General features: G+C 48.8%; 1 protein-coding gene across 1 annotated transcript in view; it reads left to right on the top strand.

The window, feature by feature from the left end:
- Nucleotides 1–3210: 3210 nt before the first annotated feature.
- The window catches only part of ANTXR1 (ANTXR cell adhesion molecule 1), a 133017-nt gene continuing 120536 nt past the window's right edge, over nt 3211–15691 (top strand). Inside the window, exon 1 of the mRNA XM_083629474.1 lies at nt 3211–3792. Within this exon, the coding sequence (XP_083485600.1) occupies nt 3659–3792 (134 nt within the window). The 5' untranslated portion in view covers nt 3211–3658. The remainder of the gene's footprint in view (nt 3793–15691) is intronic.

Here is a 15691-nt window from a genome sequence, read left to right as displayed (position 1 = left end):
GGATCCATTGCTCCGTGTCCGCTTCTCTGGAGCAGCAGAAAACAACCTTTCTCCATTATAGCTCCATTCATGAAACCAAGATGCACAGAAAATTTCCAGTGAAGGGACCCAGGCTTTATTTCTGCACCGCACAAGGAACAGGTGGATCACAGAGACTCACATCATGCACCACACCCACCCACAAGTTTTCAGAGCCAGCCCTCTTCTTTTGCATCTCTGCGCAGAGCCATAATCTTATTAAAAAGTACAGTCATACCTTGGGATAAATGTGCTTCAAGTTAAGTATTTTCGGGTTGCGCTACGCAGTGACCCAGAAGTAATGGAGCATGTTAATTCCGGGTTTCTCCGCGTGCGCATGTGCAGACGGTCAAAATGATGTCACGCGCATGCGCAGAACGACAAAATGCAACCCGTGCATGCACAGACGTACGGCCGTGGGTTGCGTTCGCTTCAGGATGCGAACGGGGCACCGGAACAGATCCCGTTCGCATCCCGAGGTACCACTGTACATAAAAATTCAACTGAGGGGTTCATTAGGAACATTTTTCCAGATCCAAACTCATTTCTCTAATGGTATTTGAGTAAGCATATTTGCTTCTCCTTTTGCTTGATAATTATTTTCTTATGGAGTGGGGGGCAGGCTTTATGTTAGGGGGTGCAGAAGCGAGTTATCCATGAGGCAATTGGTCAGTTAGGTATTTTTAATTCATTTACTTGATTGGGGGGCAGCTGTCCCCCCCTGCACCCGCTGGCTATGCCCATGATAATACAATAGACAATGTTTATTTCAGATACACACATGTGCACACAGTCAGCTGCGATGGGTACAAATTTCACTTGAGCCGCTGGGTGTCACCCTTGAGCTCCCTCGGGCTGCATCTTGTTCAACTTTCCAGATTCGGTGCCTGTGAAGTTCTTCCCGCTTCCCCAATTTCCAGCAGGCGCCACTGAGGCCCGAAAGGAGCATCCAAGAAATGTCGGGGGGTGGCGTGGGGTTGGGTTTTGTTTTTGTTTTGAAACCAGGCTTGTGCTCCTTCGCTCCTTTAAAAGCCTGGGAGCAGATTGCACCCAAAGCCTGCTGCCTGAGAAGGCTGGAATAACGACTGAGAACGAATTTTGCAGCAGGGCGAATTTTGCAAAGTAAGGAAACACAGGCTTTTTTTTTTTTTAAAGAAACACACACACCGGATTCCACACATGGAGGAGAAAAGCAGCGCTGACCCTCAGCTTTGGTGCAAAAAAGTCCTCCTTAATGGCATTGTTCATCAACATCATCAAACCTTTTATTGGCATCACATCCAAACATCCAAAACAAATCAACACAGAATTACCACTTCCCCAGTGGCACAAAACATTTGCTAAAAGAAAGGAGGCAGAGCAGTCTATCATCACATCTCTAGGTCTCCAGGGAGATCAGACGTCTGCAGTGTATTTCGATGACAAAAAAACCAAATAGATATATCGGTATTTAGCCACTAACTTGGTGAGCTCCTGAACGGCATTGTTAAACTGTGGAACTCCCACAGGAGGCAGGCATTGCCACCACCCCGAATGGCTTTAGTTTAAAAGGGGATTTGACAAATAAATGGAGGAGAGGTCTGTCCGTGGCTATTAGCCAGGGCTCCCCCCCCCCCCAGCTGGAACTCAGTTCCGGCACCAGGTGGGCGCCCTTGTCATTATAAGAGAATAAAAGAGGCAATTGATGAGCCTCACCCTGGGAAAACCTCCTTCATGATCAAGGTGTCTCCCCTCCCCTTTTTATTGATGATAATCAGCTAAATAGTTTGAGGATCTATACAGCTGTGTAACATGCAGAAAACAGCATTCTTAGAGAAATCAAAGACTGGAACTGAGGGAAGCCGAGTTGGGGGTGGGGTGGGGTTGTGGGGGGGGGAGGGAAAATGGGGGGAAAATAGGATATGCTTCTGGATAATATGTTTTTTTTGTTGTTGTTGTTGTTTAGTCATTTAGTTGTGTCCAACTCTTTATGACCCCATAGACCAGAGCATGCCAGGCACTCCTGTCTTCCACTGCCTCCCACAGTTTGGTCAAACTCATGCTGGTAGCTTCGAGAACACTGTCCAACCATCTCGTCCTCTGTCGTTCCCTTCTCCTTGTGCCCTCCATCTTTCCCAGCATCAGGGTCTTTTCCAGGGAGTCTTCTCTTCTCATGAGGTGGCCAAAGTACTGGCGCCTCAGCTTCAGGCTCTGTCCTTCCAGTGAGCACTCAGGGCTGATTTCCTTAAGAATGGATACGTTTGATCTTCTTGCAGTCCATGGGACTCTCAAGAGTCTCCTCCAGCACCAGAATTCAAAAGCATCCATTCTTTGGCAATCAGCCTTCTTTATGGCCCAGCTCTCACTTCCATACATCACTACTGGGAAAGCCATAGCTTTAACTATACGGACCTTTGTTGGCAAGGTGATGTCTCTGCTTTTTAAGATGCTCTCTAGGTTTGTCATTGCTTTTCTCCCAAGGAGCAGGCGTCTTTTAATTTCGTGACTGCTGTCACCATCTGCAGTGATCATGGAGCCCAAGAAAGTAAAATCTCTCACTGCCTCCATTTCTTCCCCTTCTATTTGCCAGGAGGTGATGGGCCCAGTGGCCATGATCTTCGTTTTTTTGATGTTGAGTTTCAGACCTTATTTTGCGCTCTCCTCTTTCACCCTCATTAAAAGGTTCTTTAATTCCTCCTCACTTTCTGCCATCAAGGTTGTGTTATCTGTGTATCTGAGGTTGTTGATATTTCTTCCGGCTATCTTAATTCCGGCTAGGGATTCATCCAGCCCAGCCTTTCGCATGATGAATTCTGCATATAAGTTAAATAAGTATTCCTTTCCCAATTTGGAACCAATCTGTTGTTCGGTATCCAGTTCTAACTGTAGCTTGTTGTCCCACATAGAGATTTCTCAGGAGACAGTCGAGGTGATCAGGCACTCCCATTTCGTTAAGAACTTGCCATAGTTTGCTGTGGTCGACACAGTCAAAGGCTTTTGCATAGTCAATGAAGCAGAAGTAGATGTCTTTCTGGAACTCTCTAGCTTTTGAATAAAAAAAAAAGTTTTTTAAAAAAGAGAGAACAAAGGAGGCGTACCAGCTGCTGGAAAGCAAGGGAGGAAGGGGAGAGGGCTCTTGGGCTCGGATCCTGCCCGCAGGTTCCCCCCAGGCCACGTCGAGCAGAGTTTGCAGGATCCCGCCAGGATCTTGCGCGCTGCGCCGTCCTTTGTGCGTTTCTCGCGCCCTCGGCCGCTAGATGCCGCCGTCGGGGCTCTTTTTGGGCTCGACGGCGGGGCAGGACCACCCCCACCGGGAGAGCAGCCATCCTGGGGAGGGGGAGGGAGAGCCTTCCCACATTCTCCGAAATCTGGGGCAAAGCCGCGGAGGGAAAGACCCGGGGAGAAGCCTCCGGAAGCCGCCTCTCGCCTTGCAGACGGCGGCGATGCTGCCTTGTCCGCGCTGCCAGGAGAAGCGCCTTTGAAAGGCGAGGAGGCGGCGAGCGCGCTGGGCATCATCTTCTGCAAAGGGGGAGACCAGCCCTCTTTGCCTTGGGCGCGATCGTTCCCTCGGGTGTCTCGGCGCCGCGCAGCCCTGCATGGCGAGGGCGTGAGGCGGAGGAGGCGCGCAAGTGGCCCGGGGCTCGCTGGATCCTGCCCCGCCATGGCTGCCCGCTGGGGCTGGCACGCTCTGCTCTTGGCGACGGTGCTGCTCGCCTGCGGCGGGCAAGGCAGGAGCCGGGAGGACGGCGGCGCCGCCTGCTACGGGGGCTTCGACCTCTACTTCATCCTGGACAAGTGAGTGGCTCTCGGGGGCGACCCGGAGGGAGCTTTGGGCAGGCTCCACACGGGCTCAGGGGCATCAAAAGGCCAGCGGCTGTCTTACCCCCACCTCCGTTTAATCAGTATTATTATTGTTGTTGTTAATTCCACCCAGGGCAGGTTGAAAACCATGTAAAGCAATTTGCAATCATAAAATAAGATGGGTCTGGAAAGCGCACATCTCAGGTGTCCAAAGGCCAGCAGAAAGAGGTTTTACTTTTCCCCCCACCCCCAAGGACTCTTCCAGGTTCCTGTTGCATTTATTGCTCTAGCTTATCTCGGTTTGGGAAATGTATACAGCAGCAGCAGCAGCAACAGGTCCGTTTTGCAGCGATTGCAATTGGGTTGGTGATTTGTGCAGAGGTTGCCCCTTGGAAGGCTCTTCTGCCATTCCCTATGTGGCCAGCCATGGAACTAGTGATGGCCACCGACCTAGATGGCTTTCAAAGAGGAGTGGACCAATTCGTGGAGGAGGCGAGGGCTTTTGAGGGCTGCTGGCCAGGATGGCTCTGCTCTGCCTCCACAGTTGGCAGAGTGATGCTTCTGAATCCCAGTTGCTGGAAAGCGCAGGAGGGAAGAGGACTCTTGGGCTCAGGTCTTGCTTGTGGGTTTCCCGTTGGGGCATCTGGTTAGCCGCTGTGAGAACAGAACACTGGGCTAGATGGGCCATTGGCCGGATCCGGCAGGCTCTTCTTATGTTCTGAAGGGAGAGACATACCTGTGTTTCACCTAGCAAAGCAAAGTTTGGGAAACTTTTGCAAAGGAAGTAGCTAAGGGATGCTATCTTTTTGCCCTCTGGTGTTGCTGAACCTCTGTTTCCTCCAAGAGAGATGGAGAGAAACCTGATCCTTCCTCTCCTGAATTGATCCTCAGACTCTGGATTCTAAGGAATAAACTTGCGATTTGGCCAATGTGTTGGAAAGTGCAATTGTTGTGGCTTCTCCTCCCCACCCCCAATGTACGTTTCTCTCCCTTTAACTCTGAGTCACTTTTTCTTTGTTCCCAGCTAATGAAATGCACATTTTCTCCCTTTGCTGCTTTCTCTTGCTTAATAGTGTCCAGAGATGATATAAAATGCTTACTCATGTTATTTACCCCACAGCTGACTCGATGCCATTGTGTTTACATAAGAGGCTTACGGTTGCGTTTACAATATTTGTCCAGCTGTGCGGGTGCCCGAGAATAGAGGGACGGGACTTTTGGCAACATTAATAGAAGTAGGCATGTCATAAGATGGGGAGGGCAAAACCCAAACAAAAGGCCCCATCTAGGCTTGGATTCAAAAAGCTGCTCTCACGGCCCCAAGAGGCAGGGCATGGGCCTTGTGGAAGTTTTAATTTTCCTTCCTCAAAGAGCGGACCCTTTCACACATGGAGCATCTCCTCAGTTTCAAAATAGGTTTGTTTATTTATTTGTTGCTTATAAATATAAATCCCCACCTTTTTCACTAGGAACCTCAAGGTAACACACCTGGCTCTCGCTCCCTCCTCATTTAATCCCCACAACAGCCCGGCACGGTAGGGTTAGGCTGAGAGGCAGTTACTGGGCCCACTGTCACACCCGGTGAGCTTTCTTAGTGGAGATTTGAACTCTGGTCTCCCAGGTCAAAGTCCAACACTCTAACCACTATGCAACACTGCATCTTGTGGTTTTCCAACGTGGTCTGGAGTGGGTGCACTCTGAGAAGGGCAATCTCACTGTGGAGATCTTGCTGTCCCAGTCTTTTTTAAAAAATATAATTTTTATTAAGTTTTCATATTTTTCCTTTATCACATTCATATCAAATCATATCATCACATGCAACTTTGGTCATACTGAGCCTTGACTTCCCCCCTCTTAGCATTTCTACATCACCCTGTTTACATTCTTACTTAAAAAAAAATACTTTAGTATTTGTAAATCAGTTTCAAAAATTATCATTACAAAATATTTTAAATCAAACCTGCAAACGTTCTCAGATGTTTACAATGTTCTTTCATATATTGTATAAATTTACTTCAGTCCTTTTAAAACAGTTCGTCACGCTGGTTTCGGATCTTCCCCGTCAGCTTTGCCAGTTCTGCATATTCAATCATTTTTATCTGCCATTCTTCCAAAGTTGGAAGTTCCTGCTGCTTCCATTTCTGGGCTAAAAGTGTCCTTGCAGCCGTGGTAGCATACATAAACATATTTAAGTCAACTTTTGGAATTTCTTCTCCCACAATACCCAATAGAAAAGCCTCCGGTTTTTTAATAAAAGTATATTTTAAAATCTTTTTCAATTCACTGTATATCATATCCCAGTAGGTTTTAACTTTACTGCACATCCACCACATATGGAAGAAATTCCCTTCCTTCTCCTTGCATTTCCAACATGCCTTTTCTGGAGTTCTATACATTTTAGCAAGTTTAAAAAGATAAAGGTAAAGGACCCCTGACAGTTAAGTCATATACGATCTATACATCATCTTCATTAAATTTTCCTTAAGTGTTGTACCTACAGTAAATTTAATTGTTTTTGTCCGTAATCTTTTCCACTTATCGAATTCAATATTATGACCATAATATTGCTGTCCTAGCCTTTAAAAATCTATCTCATTGGTCACATTTTTATTTTGCCCTTTCTCCGAAGCCAGAGCTTAGGGTGGCACAGGGGAGGGCTCCTCCCAGCGAGGAAAGGCCAGGCTGGCAGAGTAGCGGGAAAGAGGGAGGGAAATGGGTCACGATCACCCACGGGACTCCGCAGGCTGGGATTCTTTCTGATGTGAGTCTCACATTCCACGTTGGCGCTCTTCTTGAGCTGGCCATTTTCACATTGAAAATGCTTCCTAAGAGCCATATGGCAAGACCCTGGACTCCTTTGGCCTAGAAAGGGCATTGGGACAGCCAAAGAAAAGAAATGGAAAATGGCCAACACCTCCCCTTCTGAATGTTGTCATTTGGTTACTAGAGCAATGGGTCTCAGCCGCTCAGGAGAACTGGAGTGGGAGCGAAATTGCTTGCATGCTGCGTTCAAGGGTGGGGATTATGGGTTCCCTCCCCAAAACACACACTTGCTTCTCAAAGTGGACAAGCTTAGTTGCTGGTCCAGGATGCCAAGCCAAGAGCCCCCAGAATGGCAACTGGGGCAGAGGGAGACCCCCGAGGGAAACAAAACCACATGCACCTTTAAAAAATGAGGAGAAAGCCGCTCCAGTTTCCTGCTGCAAAACGCAAGGGCTGCCTCCAGCTTCTTGTGCTCGCTGCTTTAATTTGGGTCTAATATTTCTTCTGGAGTGCCAAGTTTCATGGGATGGGGAAGGGAAGGCCACAAGGGTGATGAGGATTGCAGATTGCTCGCACTTTCTGAGAGATCAGAGTCAGGCCCGAATGCGCTCTCTGCCAGGGAACCCAAAACGCTTCCTGGGCCTGGTGTAACTCTGCTCAATTAATAGGGCATTTATTGACTATAAGTATGGTACAGCTGCATGGGGAATAATGTGTGCAGCTCTAAGCCGCCTCACCTCCAGAAAGATATCGTAGAATTGGAAAAGGTGCAGAAAAGGGAAACCAAAATGATCCAGGAGATGGAATAACTCTTTTGTGAAGAAAGGTGGCAGCATTTGGGACTTAAAGGTTTAGGGAAGAGGCGGATAAGAGGCCACATGAGAGAAGTTTATAAAATTATACATGACTTTCGAAGGTTGTCAGGGGCCTAGTTGTTGCTGATTTTACTACAGTGGTACCTCGGCTTACATACGCTTCAGGTTACATACGCTTCAGGTTACATACGCTTCAGGTTACATACGCTTCAGGTTACAGACTCTGCTAACCCAGAAATAGTACCTTGGGTTAAGAACTTTGCTTCAGGATGAGAACAGAAATCGTGCTCCGGCAGCGCAGTGGCAGCAGCGGGAGGCCCCATTAGCTAAAGTGGTGCTTCAGGTTAAGAACAGTTTCAGGTTAAGAACAGACCTCCGGAACTAATTAAGTACTTAACCCAAGGTACCACTGTAATAGGGACAAGGAGTGTAGAGAGGGAGGGTGGTTGTATGGCCTGGATTTGAGAGGTGGTGTGTTAGCCAGGGCACTTGGGTGTCTTCTAGTTTGTCTTGTATTTCTTGTGTTGACAAGGGTTTGTTATTTTTGTAGAAGTCTGTTAGGCAGTATAAGCCTTTGGCTTGCTAGGTTTTTATCTGGAGGTTTTGTGCTGCCTGATGGAATAATGGGTGGCGTGCCAGGGAATTAGTGGGGTTGGGGTTGGGGACAGTTTACCGACTTTTGCTTTCCATGCTTTAAGCATGGGCTGTGTGAACCTGTTTATTGTTGTGGGGATTTCCCTCGGTTTGTTTGGGAGGAATGGGTATGCTGTGGTACGAGTACCGTATTTTTCGCCCCATAGGACGCACCTTTTCCCCTCCAAAAATGAAGGGGAAATGTGTGTGCGTCCTATGGGGCGAATGCAGGCTTTCGCTGAAGCCTGGAGCCTGGAGGTGCGCACCGACCCCTCTCGTTCTCCAGGCTTCACGCAGATCTCCGCAAGCCATGGGAGCCCGCGCCGGGCTCCCACGGCTTGCGGAGAGTTGCCTGCATGCTGAAGCCTGGGCGCGCTGAGCTCAGCGCATCCAGGCTTGCGCAGCTCTCCGCAAGGCACGGGAGCCCAGCACCAGGCTCCCACGGCTTGCGGAGAGTTGCCTGCTCTGGGTGCTGGGGTCGGGGGAAGCTCGGGCTTCCCCCGCCCCAGCCTGGGGGGGAAATAATTTTTTCCCCTTTATTTCCCCCCCAAAAAACTAGGTGCACCTTATGGGACGGTGCGTCCTATAGGGCGAAAAATACGGTATTTTCAACTGTGTCCCTCTCCAGGTGTACTCACCATGCCCACTTCCACCCCTTTTTTTCCTAATGTAACACTAATGTCTCAACAAATGAAACTGATCTGTAGAAAATGTGACTTGAAAAAAAAGTGAGACATTGTACATACTTTTGTAAACCAAGAAATCTTTAATAATATACGTTTTTTAAACAAGAAATTATACATGGCATGGAGAAAGTGGAGAGGGGAAGGTTTTTTTCTCGCTCTGTCATGACATGACAGCCCAGAGACATCCTTGGAAGCTGGAAGATTCAGGACAGGGAAAAGAAAGGGCTTATTTGTGTAGCACTTAGTCAAACTATGGGACGTGGGTGGCGCAGTGGTCTAAACCACTGAGCCTAGGGCTTGCCGATCGGAAGGTCGGCGGTTCGAATCCCAGTGACGGGGTGAGCTCCCGTTGCTCGTTCCCTGCTCCAGCCCACCTAGCAGTCTGAAAGCACGTCAAAGTGCAAGTAGATAAATAGATACCGCTCCGGCGGGAAGGTAAATGGCATTTCCGTGCGCTGCTCTGGTTCGCCAGAAGTGGCTTAGTCATGCTGGCCACATGACCCAGAAAAACTGCAGACAAACGCCAGCTCCCTCGGCCAGTAAAGTGAGATGAGTGCTGCAACCCCAAAGTCGTTTGCGACCGGACTTAACTGTCAGGGGTCCCTTTACCTTTACCTTTAGTCAAACTATGGAACTTTCTCTCACGCAGAAGGCAGGGATGGTCACCAACCTCAATGAGTTTCAAAGAGGAAAAGGGCCAGTGGCCTTGCTTTGCCTCTGCAGTTTGTAACAGTGGGTCTCAGCCGCTTCGCGTGAGGTGGAAGGAGAATGGGTGGAAGGGCTTCTGAGCAAGTGGAAGATGATGGACTCTCCTTCCTTGGGGGTTTTTAAGCAGAGGTTGAATAGCCGTCTGCCATTGATGCTTTAGCTGAGATCCCTGAATTGCAAGGCATTGGTCTAGAGCAGTGGTGGTGAACCTATGGCACGCGTGCCAGAGGGGGCACTCAGAGCCCTCCCTGTGGGCACATGCGCCGTCCCCCCAGCACATAGCCGGCAGAAGGCAAGGGCAGCGTGTCAAATCCTCAGCTCAACTTGGGCCATGCGAGTGGCAGGTCAGCGTAGGAAACTGCATGGAAGGAGCGGGATTCGATGCCCGTCAGGGCGCCAACCCTCTTCAAAACAGGGTTTGCAACTATTCTTTGCCCTGAGTTCATTGCGTCCAATTGCGCTGAGGTTTCGGATGCTGCACGACCAGGACAGCAGAGAGCCAAAATCCCCAAACTGGCCCATCTGCTGCAGTGCCTTTAATTCTCCTTTTCCTCAGCCACTCCACACAGGATGCCCAGACCGAGAAGGCGCCCTCGTGGCCAGGGAGGCCCAAAGGGAAAGGCCAGGTGGTGCATTGGTCCCATTTGGATACGTGACGCTATCCCCAAGCAGGTGCTCATGTTGTTTTCAGAGGCTGGGCGTGGATCCTGGGACTTGTGTCTGAGTAGAAGCGCCTCGGATGGGGCGTTGGGGTTGTGGGCAAAACGGAGCCACAACCCCCAGGGCGCACGTTTGCCCTTGCGGAGCCTCCGCTGTGGGTGGCACTTTGTGATAAATACCTTTGTGGCACTTTGTGATAAATAAATATGGCTGCTGCCATAGCCGTGGGTCACCTCTCCAGCCGGCTATGGCAATACTCCCACCTCCCGCAAAAGCCCTTAGGAGCCGCGCATCCTTAAGGAGCGAGGAGGGAGAAGGGACTGACTGGCCACGTCAGTCCCTTGTCCCTCCTGAGGAAAAGCCCGCAAGAGCCACGCGGAGCTTGTGTGCGGCTTTTGGGGGCTTTTCCTGCCTGCCTCCCCCCCTGCATTCGCTCCATAGGACGCACACACATTTCCCTTTCATTTTTGGAGGGGAAAAAGTGCATCCTATAGAGCGAAAAATACGGTAAGTGGGTTTGGGGGTTGCAGTTTGGGCACTCTGTCTCTAAAAGGTTCGCCATCACTGGTCTAGAGGACCTTTGGGGGTCCCTTTGAACTCTCCAATTCTGTGAGGCAGCAGTTTTTCTGAATACCAGTTCTGGAAACCACAGAAGGGGAGAGCGCTCTTTTGCTCAAGGCATGCTTTTGCAGGTTTCCCACAGGCCTCTGGTTGGCCACTGTGAGAAGAGGATCCTGAGCCAGATGGGCTATTGGCCTGATCCTGCAGCCTCTTCCGGCGTTCTTGTGTTGAAACGAATCAGAACGAATGCTCATTAAACAGGCCCTCTGGAAGGGCTCTCTCTCTCTCTAGTAAATAGGGCAGCTTCTGGTGGGACTAGAGTCTGCATTATCAGAGGCATGGAGGACTGTCCTCAGTTGACAGGAATATGGAGAGGGGAGGGGAGAGAAATGGCAAGCAGTTGAGTCAAACGGCAAATGCTATTTGACCCTCTTGTTTACCATTTCTTCTCGCATCTGTATGTCTCTGCCAGCTGTGGATAACTCTTCATCCACAAATGCTGCCACCGCCATAACGCTCCTTTGTCACGAAAGTGCTCTAGGACTCTCTAATGTGGTTTCTCCAATATTTTAATATGAGCTGCCCAGAGAAGTTTGCTTTGCTTGTTTATTTACCAGCAAGATTTACATGCCCCTTAATCAAAAACACCTCTGAGCAGTATACATAAAACAATATTACATACAAGAAAATACCAATAAAAGCAAACTTTGAAATCAAGCAGAAATAGAATTTTTCCAAGTATGGACAAACCCAGCAGTTTTAAAACAAAGATTCATAAATTTGGATAGGGTTGCCGAAACAAAAAAGAAAAACCCAGTCTGATTGCTATAGACTAGCCTCCCCCAACCTCCAGATGTTTAGGAAGACTCCCATCGGTACCAGCTGGCACAGCCATGGGATGCAGGGGCTCATGGGAGTTGAAGTCCAAAACATCTGGAGGGCACCAGGTTGGGGAAGTCTGATACAGACCAAGTGGACCTCCAGGTGTTATACAGCCTCCATCACACCTGAACATTTGGCATGATGGGTGGAGGCTGATGGGAGAAAGAGGCCAGCAACATCTGGAAGACCCCAAGTTTCCTGCCCTCACTCTGGACCACCTAGTAGTGTAGCTGTTGTGTAGCGGTGCTTTCACAACTGAGGCTAAAGCAGGGTTTTAGTTTTTAAAAATTAGTATTTAGGGGTGGCTGGCAGATTTGAGTTTAAACCGTGTCTGTTCCTCCATTGCAGGGGGTGGGACTCGATGGCCTTTTGGACCCCTTCCAACACTGCAGTTTTATGATCCTTCCATTTTCCATGCCACATAACTGCAATTTTTTTGGTGTCACTTCTTTGAGGCTATTTGAAAGCTGCTTTTGTGAGATCTGGGACTGCAGTGAATGGAGCTGTCTCTACTCTGTGAAGTTGATTGTGAATGTCTGCACTGAGTTCCCCTTTCATTCATGTCCCTCCATTCATCTTTGTTGTCATGCTACCTCATTTTTGTTCTTTCATTCTCCCCGCCCCCCCGCTAAAAATAACCTCCTTGGGATCTTCATCATCCAGACCTGTAGCATGCACGGTCTGCCTCCTGCCACTCAGCTATAGAGTCACCATGTGTCCTCCTTTACAGGACAATTATCCTCTTTTCATGGCCAGTTCTATAATGCGGGATGGCACTGTGGTCTAAACCACCAAGCCTAGGACTTGCCGATCGGAAGGTCGGCGGTTCGAATCCCCGTGACGGAGTGAGCTCCCGTTGCTCTGCCCCAGCTCCTGCCAACCTAGCACTTCAAAAGCACGCCAGTGCAAGTAGATAAATAGATACAGTTATGGAGGGAAGGTAACCGGCATTTCTGTGCACTGCTCTGGCTTCTGTCACAGTGTCCTGTCATGCCAGAAGCAGTTTAGTCATGTTGGCCACATGATCCGGAAAACTGTATGTTGACAAATGCCTGCTTCCTCAGCCTGAAAGCGAGATGAGCATCCGAACCCCATAGTCGCCTTGGACTGGACTTAACTGTCCAGTGGTCCTTTACCTTTTTTACCATATAATGAGCCAAGTTTAGGCAGATGCTTCAGGGGAAAGTGAGAGGGGTGGCAGGTTTGGATCAGGTTCCTAGCTCATTTCCCTCTCTGGAGGGGCAACCGCCCTCGCCGAAAGGATTCACCCAACAATCCTGCGCCTGATCCCTCTAGCCTCCATTGGCTGGTGGCAGAGATGGCTGCATCTTGCATTCTCCTGCCCCCTGATGGGGCTGTGTGTGTGCAGCTGCTGGAGCATTCTCCTAAACTGCAAATAAACAAACCGAGTTAGTGCATAAGCACTAGGACACCACTGGCTTCCCTCTCCCCATCATGCGCTTGTGCAGACAATGTTCTTGCACAGGTAGTCCAAGATGGCAGCAGCTTGTGCCCTGTTCTGGCTGATGGCTGCAGCTGCTGCCAGTGCCAGAGGAACTGGGTGGGCAGTGTAGAGGCTTGGCGGAGGCTACAGGCATGGCACCTGGCCCAGTTGCTGAGCATGGCCCCACCTCTCTTCTCATGCCTGCCCAGCTTGGAAGCATCTTTGGTGAGGGTGCACGTGGCCTAAGACCCTCTGTAGGAGTGAGATGTGGTCAGAGGAGCCATCAGGTTCGCCTCGCGTAGCAAAATGCAGTGGCGTAGCGTGGGTTGTCAGCACCCGGGGCAAGGCAAGTAATTTGCGCCCCCTAACCCGTGGATTTGCGCCCCCTAACCCGTGGATTTGCGCCCCCTAACCCGTGGATTTGCCCTAACCCCAGATGTTGCGCCCGGTGCGGCCGCCCCCCCCTGCACCCCCCACGCTACGCCACTGGCAAAATGTCTTGGGCCAGCCCTGCCTCTATTTGAAAGGTTGTCAGAGGACTGTTGTCCTCTTGAAGGGCTGTGTGATCCAAGCTTGCTCTGAAGAGAAAGGATCACCTGAAGGAAGAGCTTCAGGTTTGACTTTGCCCATCACCGTTAGTATTTGTACAGTATACTGAGCAGTTCGTAAGACAGTGAGATGCCATTTCAGGTTAGAGTCTCGTGGTTAGACCAGCTGTTTTAAGAGGCAGAACATAAGGAGTGGCCCATCTTGTCCAGCATCCTGTTCTCACAGCGGTCAACCAGATACCTCTATTGGGAAATGCACAAACAGGATTCGAGCACAAGAGCAACGCCCCTCTCCGGTGGTTTCCTTCTGAACTGATGTTCAGAAAGGTTACTGCCTGCCTCCTGGCTAATAGCCATCAAATTTTCCACCATGAATTTGTCTAATCCTCTTTGGAAGCCATCTAGGTTGGCGGTCATCACTACTTCCTGTGGGAGTGAGTTCCATAGTTTAACAATGTGCTGCGCGAAGAACGACTGTTTTTTCAATCTGTCCTGAATCTTCCAACTTTCTGTTTCACTGGAGTTCTAGTTTTATGAAAGAGGGCAAAAATATTTTCTTTCTCCAGTGCATGCTTAATTTTACAAACCTTTTCTCTAGGAGTTTCCTCACAGGGAGTTCCTCTATTTACTTGATCGTTTTGGTTGACCTTTTGTGAACCTTCCTGGCGATTCTGAACTGCGGGAGTTTTTGGTGGGTTTTTCCTTTTTCTTTTTGTGTTTCTACTTTCAACTCTTGCGTCTAGAAGGGAGAGAAGCCGCCCTTCTTGCAAAGAAAGGGGATTTATTTATTTAAATTCCTTTCTGCTGGCCTTCAGCATCGCGGTGGCAGCACTTTCCTGCGCGAGGAGGCGTGTGGGAAGGTCTCACGGAAAAAAGAGCTGTAATTTTAGATGTTTGGATTCTTGTTCCGAGGGGAGACGAAAAGCTGGAGGATGTACTTATGTGGCGAATTTAAAAAGTGGTGTGTAACTGAGACAGGCTCCTTCCAAACCACCAAGAACGCAGAAGCCTCTTGTCTAGCGGGTCCCTGAGTTGCAGCAGCAGAGCCGAAAAGGGAGCTCATTCGGAGCTGCGGGGAGCCCTATAGAGCTGGACCGGGGCAGGGATTCCTTCCCTAGACCATGGAAAATAGACCTGTATCTCTAAATGCAATGGCTGTTCCTCAGCTGCTTCTCTTTAAAGGGAAAAAATGTAGTAACTGCCGCCTTGAGAGATCTCTCAACTGCTATGAGTTCCCGAGGCCAGGATCAGGCAGGATTTTTCAGTGTCCCACCCTCAGCAACCCAACGCCAGAAAATGATTTCAGACCTCCTGTAGGCATGCATTTGGACATTTGACCCAACAAATACAATTATTACCGTTATCCATTGGCTTAGCTTTTTTTAAAAAAAAATTATTGGTTTTTATCATACAAATTTATAAAACATACCACACAATTTATCACAAATACAATCTTATTGGACTTCCATCAGCACCTCTCCGTCTTAATCACTTCTTATGCATTTCCTAACTTAATATTGCCTTTACATCTCTTAACATATCCTCTCTCCTGCATTTTTACAATATTTCTAATCTTATTCCTCACAGAACTTCTTGTAAACCTACAAACGTCGTCTGGTCATCACAAATACTTTTCAAATACCGTATTTTTCGCTCTATAAGACGCACCAGACCACAAGACGCACCTAGTTTTTGGAGGAGAAAAACAAGAAAAAAAAATATTCTGAATCTCAGAAGCCAGAACAGCAAGAGAGATTGCTGTGCAGTGAAAGCAGCAATCCCTCTTGCTGTTCTGGCTTCTGGGATAGCTGCGCAGCCTGCATTCGGGCCTTAAGACGCACACACATTTCCCCTTACTTTTTAGGAGGGAAAAAGTGAGTCTTATAGAGCAAAAAATACGGTAATCCATAAATTTACTCCAGTCTTTGGTGAATTTCTGGTCCCACCGGTTTCGGATCCTTACTGTTAGTTTGTCAAGTTCTGCATAGTCAATTAATTTCATCCTCCATTCTTTTATCGTTGGTAATCCATTGGCTTAGCTAACAGTATTTATAACCCTTGGATAACTCAAAGGGAGTTTTCAGCAGCTGGACAATGTTTCCAAAAGTTCACCAGCGATTTAGTGTGCCATTTCTCTTAGCACATGTAGCTGTGTGTGCAATTTTGCCTGATCTCTATACTCCTTTGCAAGCA

This window comes from Podarcis filfolensis (assembly GCF_964270895.1).
Source record: "Podarcis filfolensis genome assembly, chromosome: 8".
Classification (NCBI taxonomy): Eukaryota; Metazoa; Chordata; class Lepidosauria; order Squamata; family Lacertidae; genus Podarcis; species Podarcis filfolensis.
This window is presented reverse-complemented; position numbering and strand designations above follow the sequence as displayed.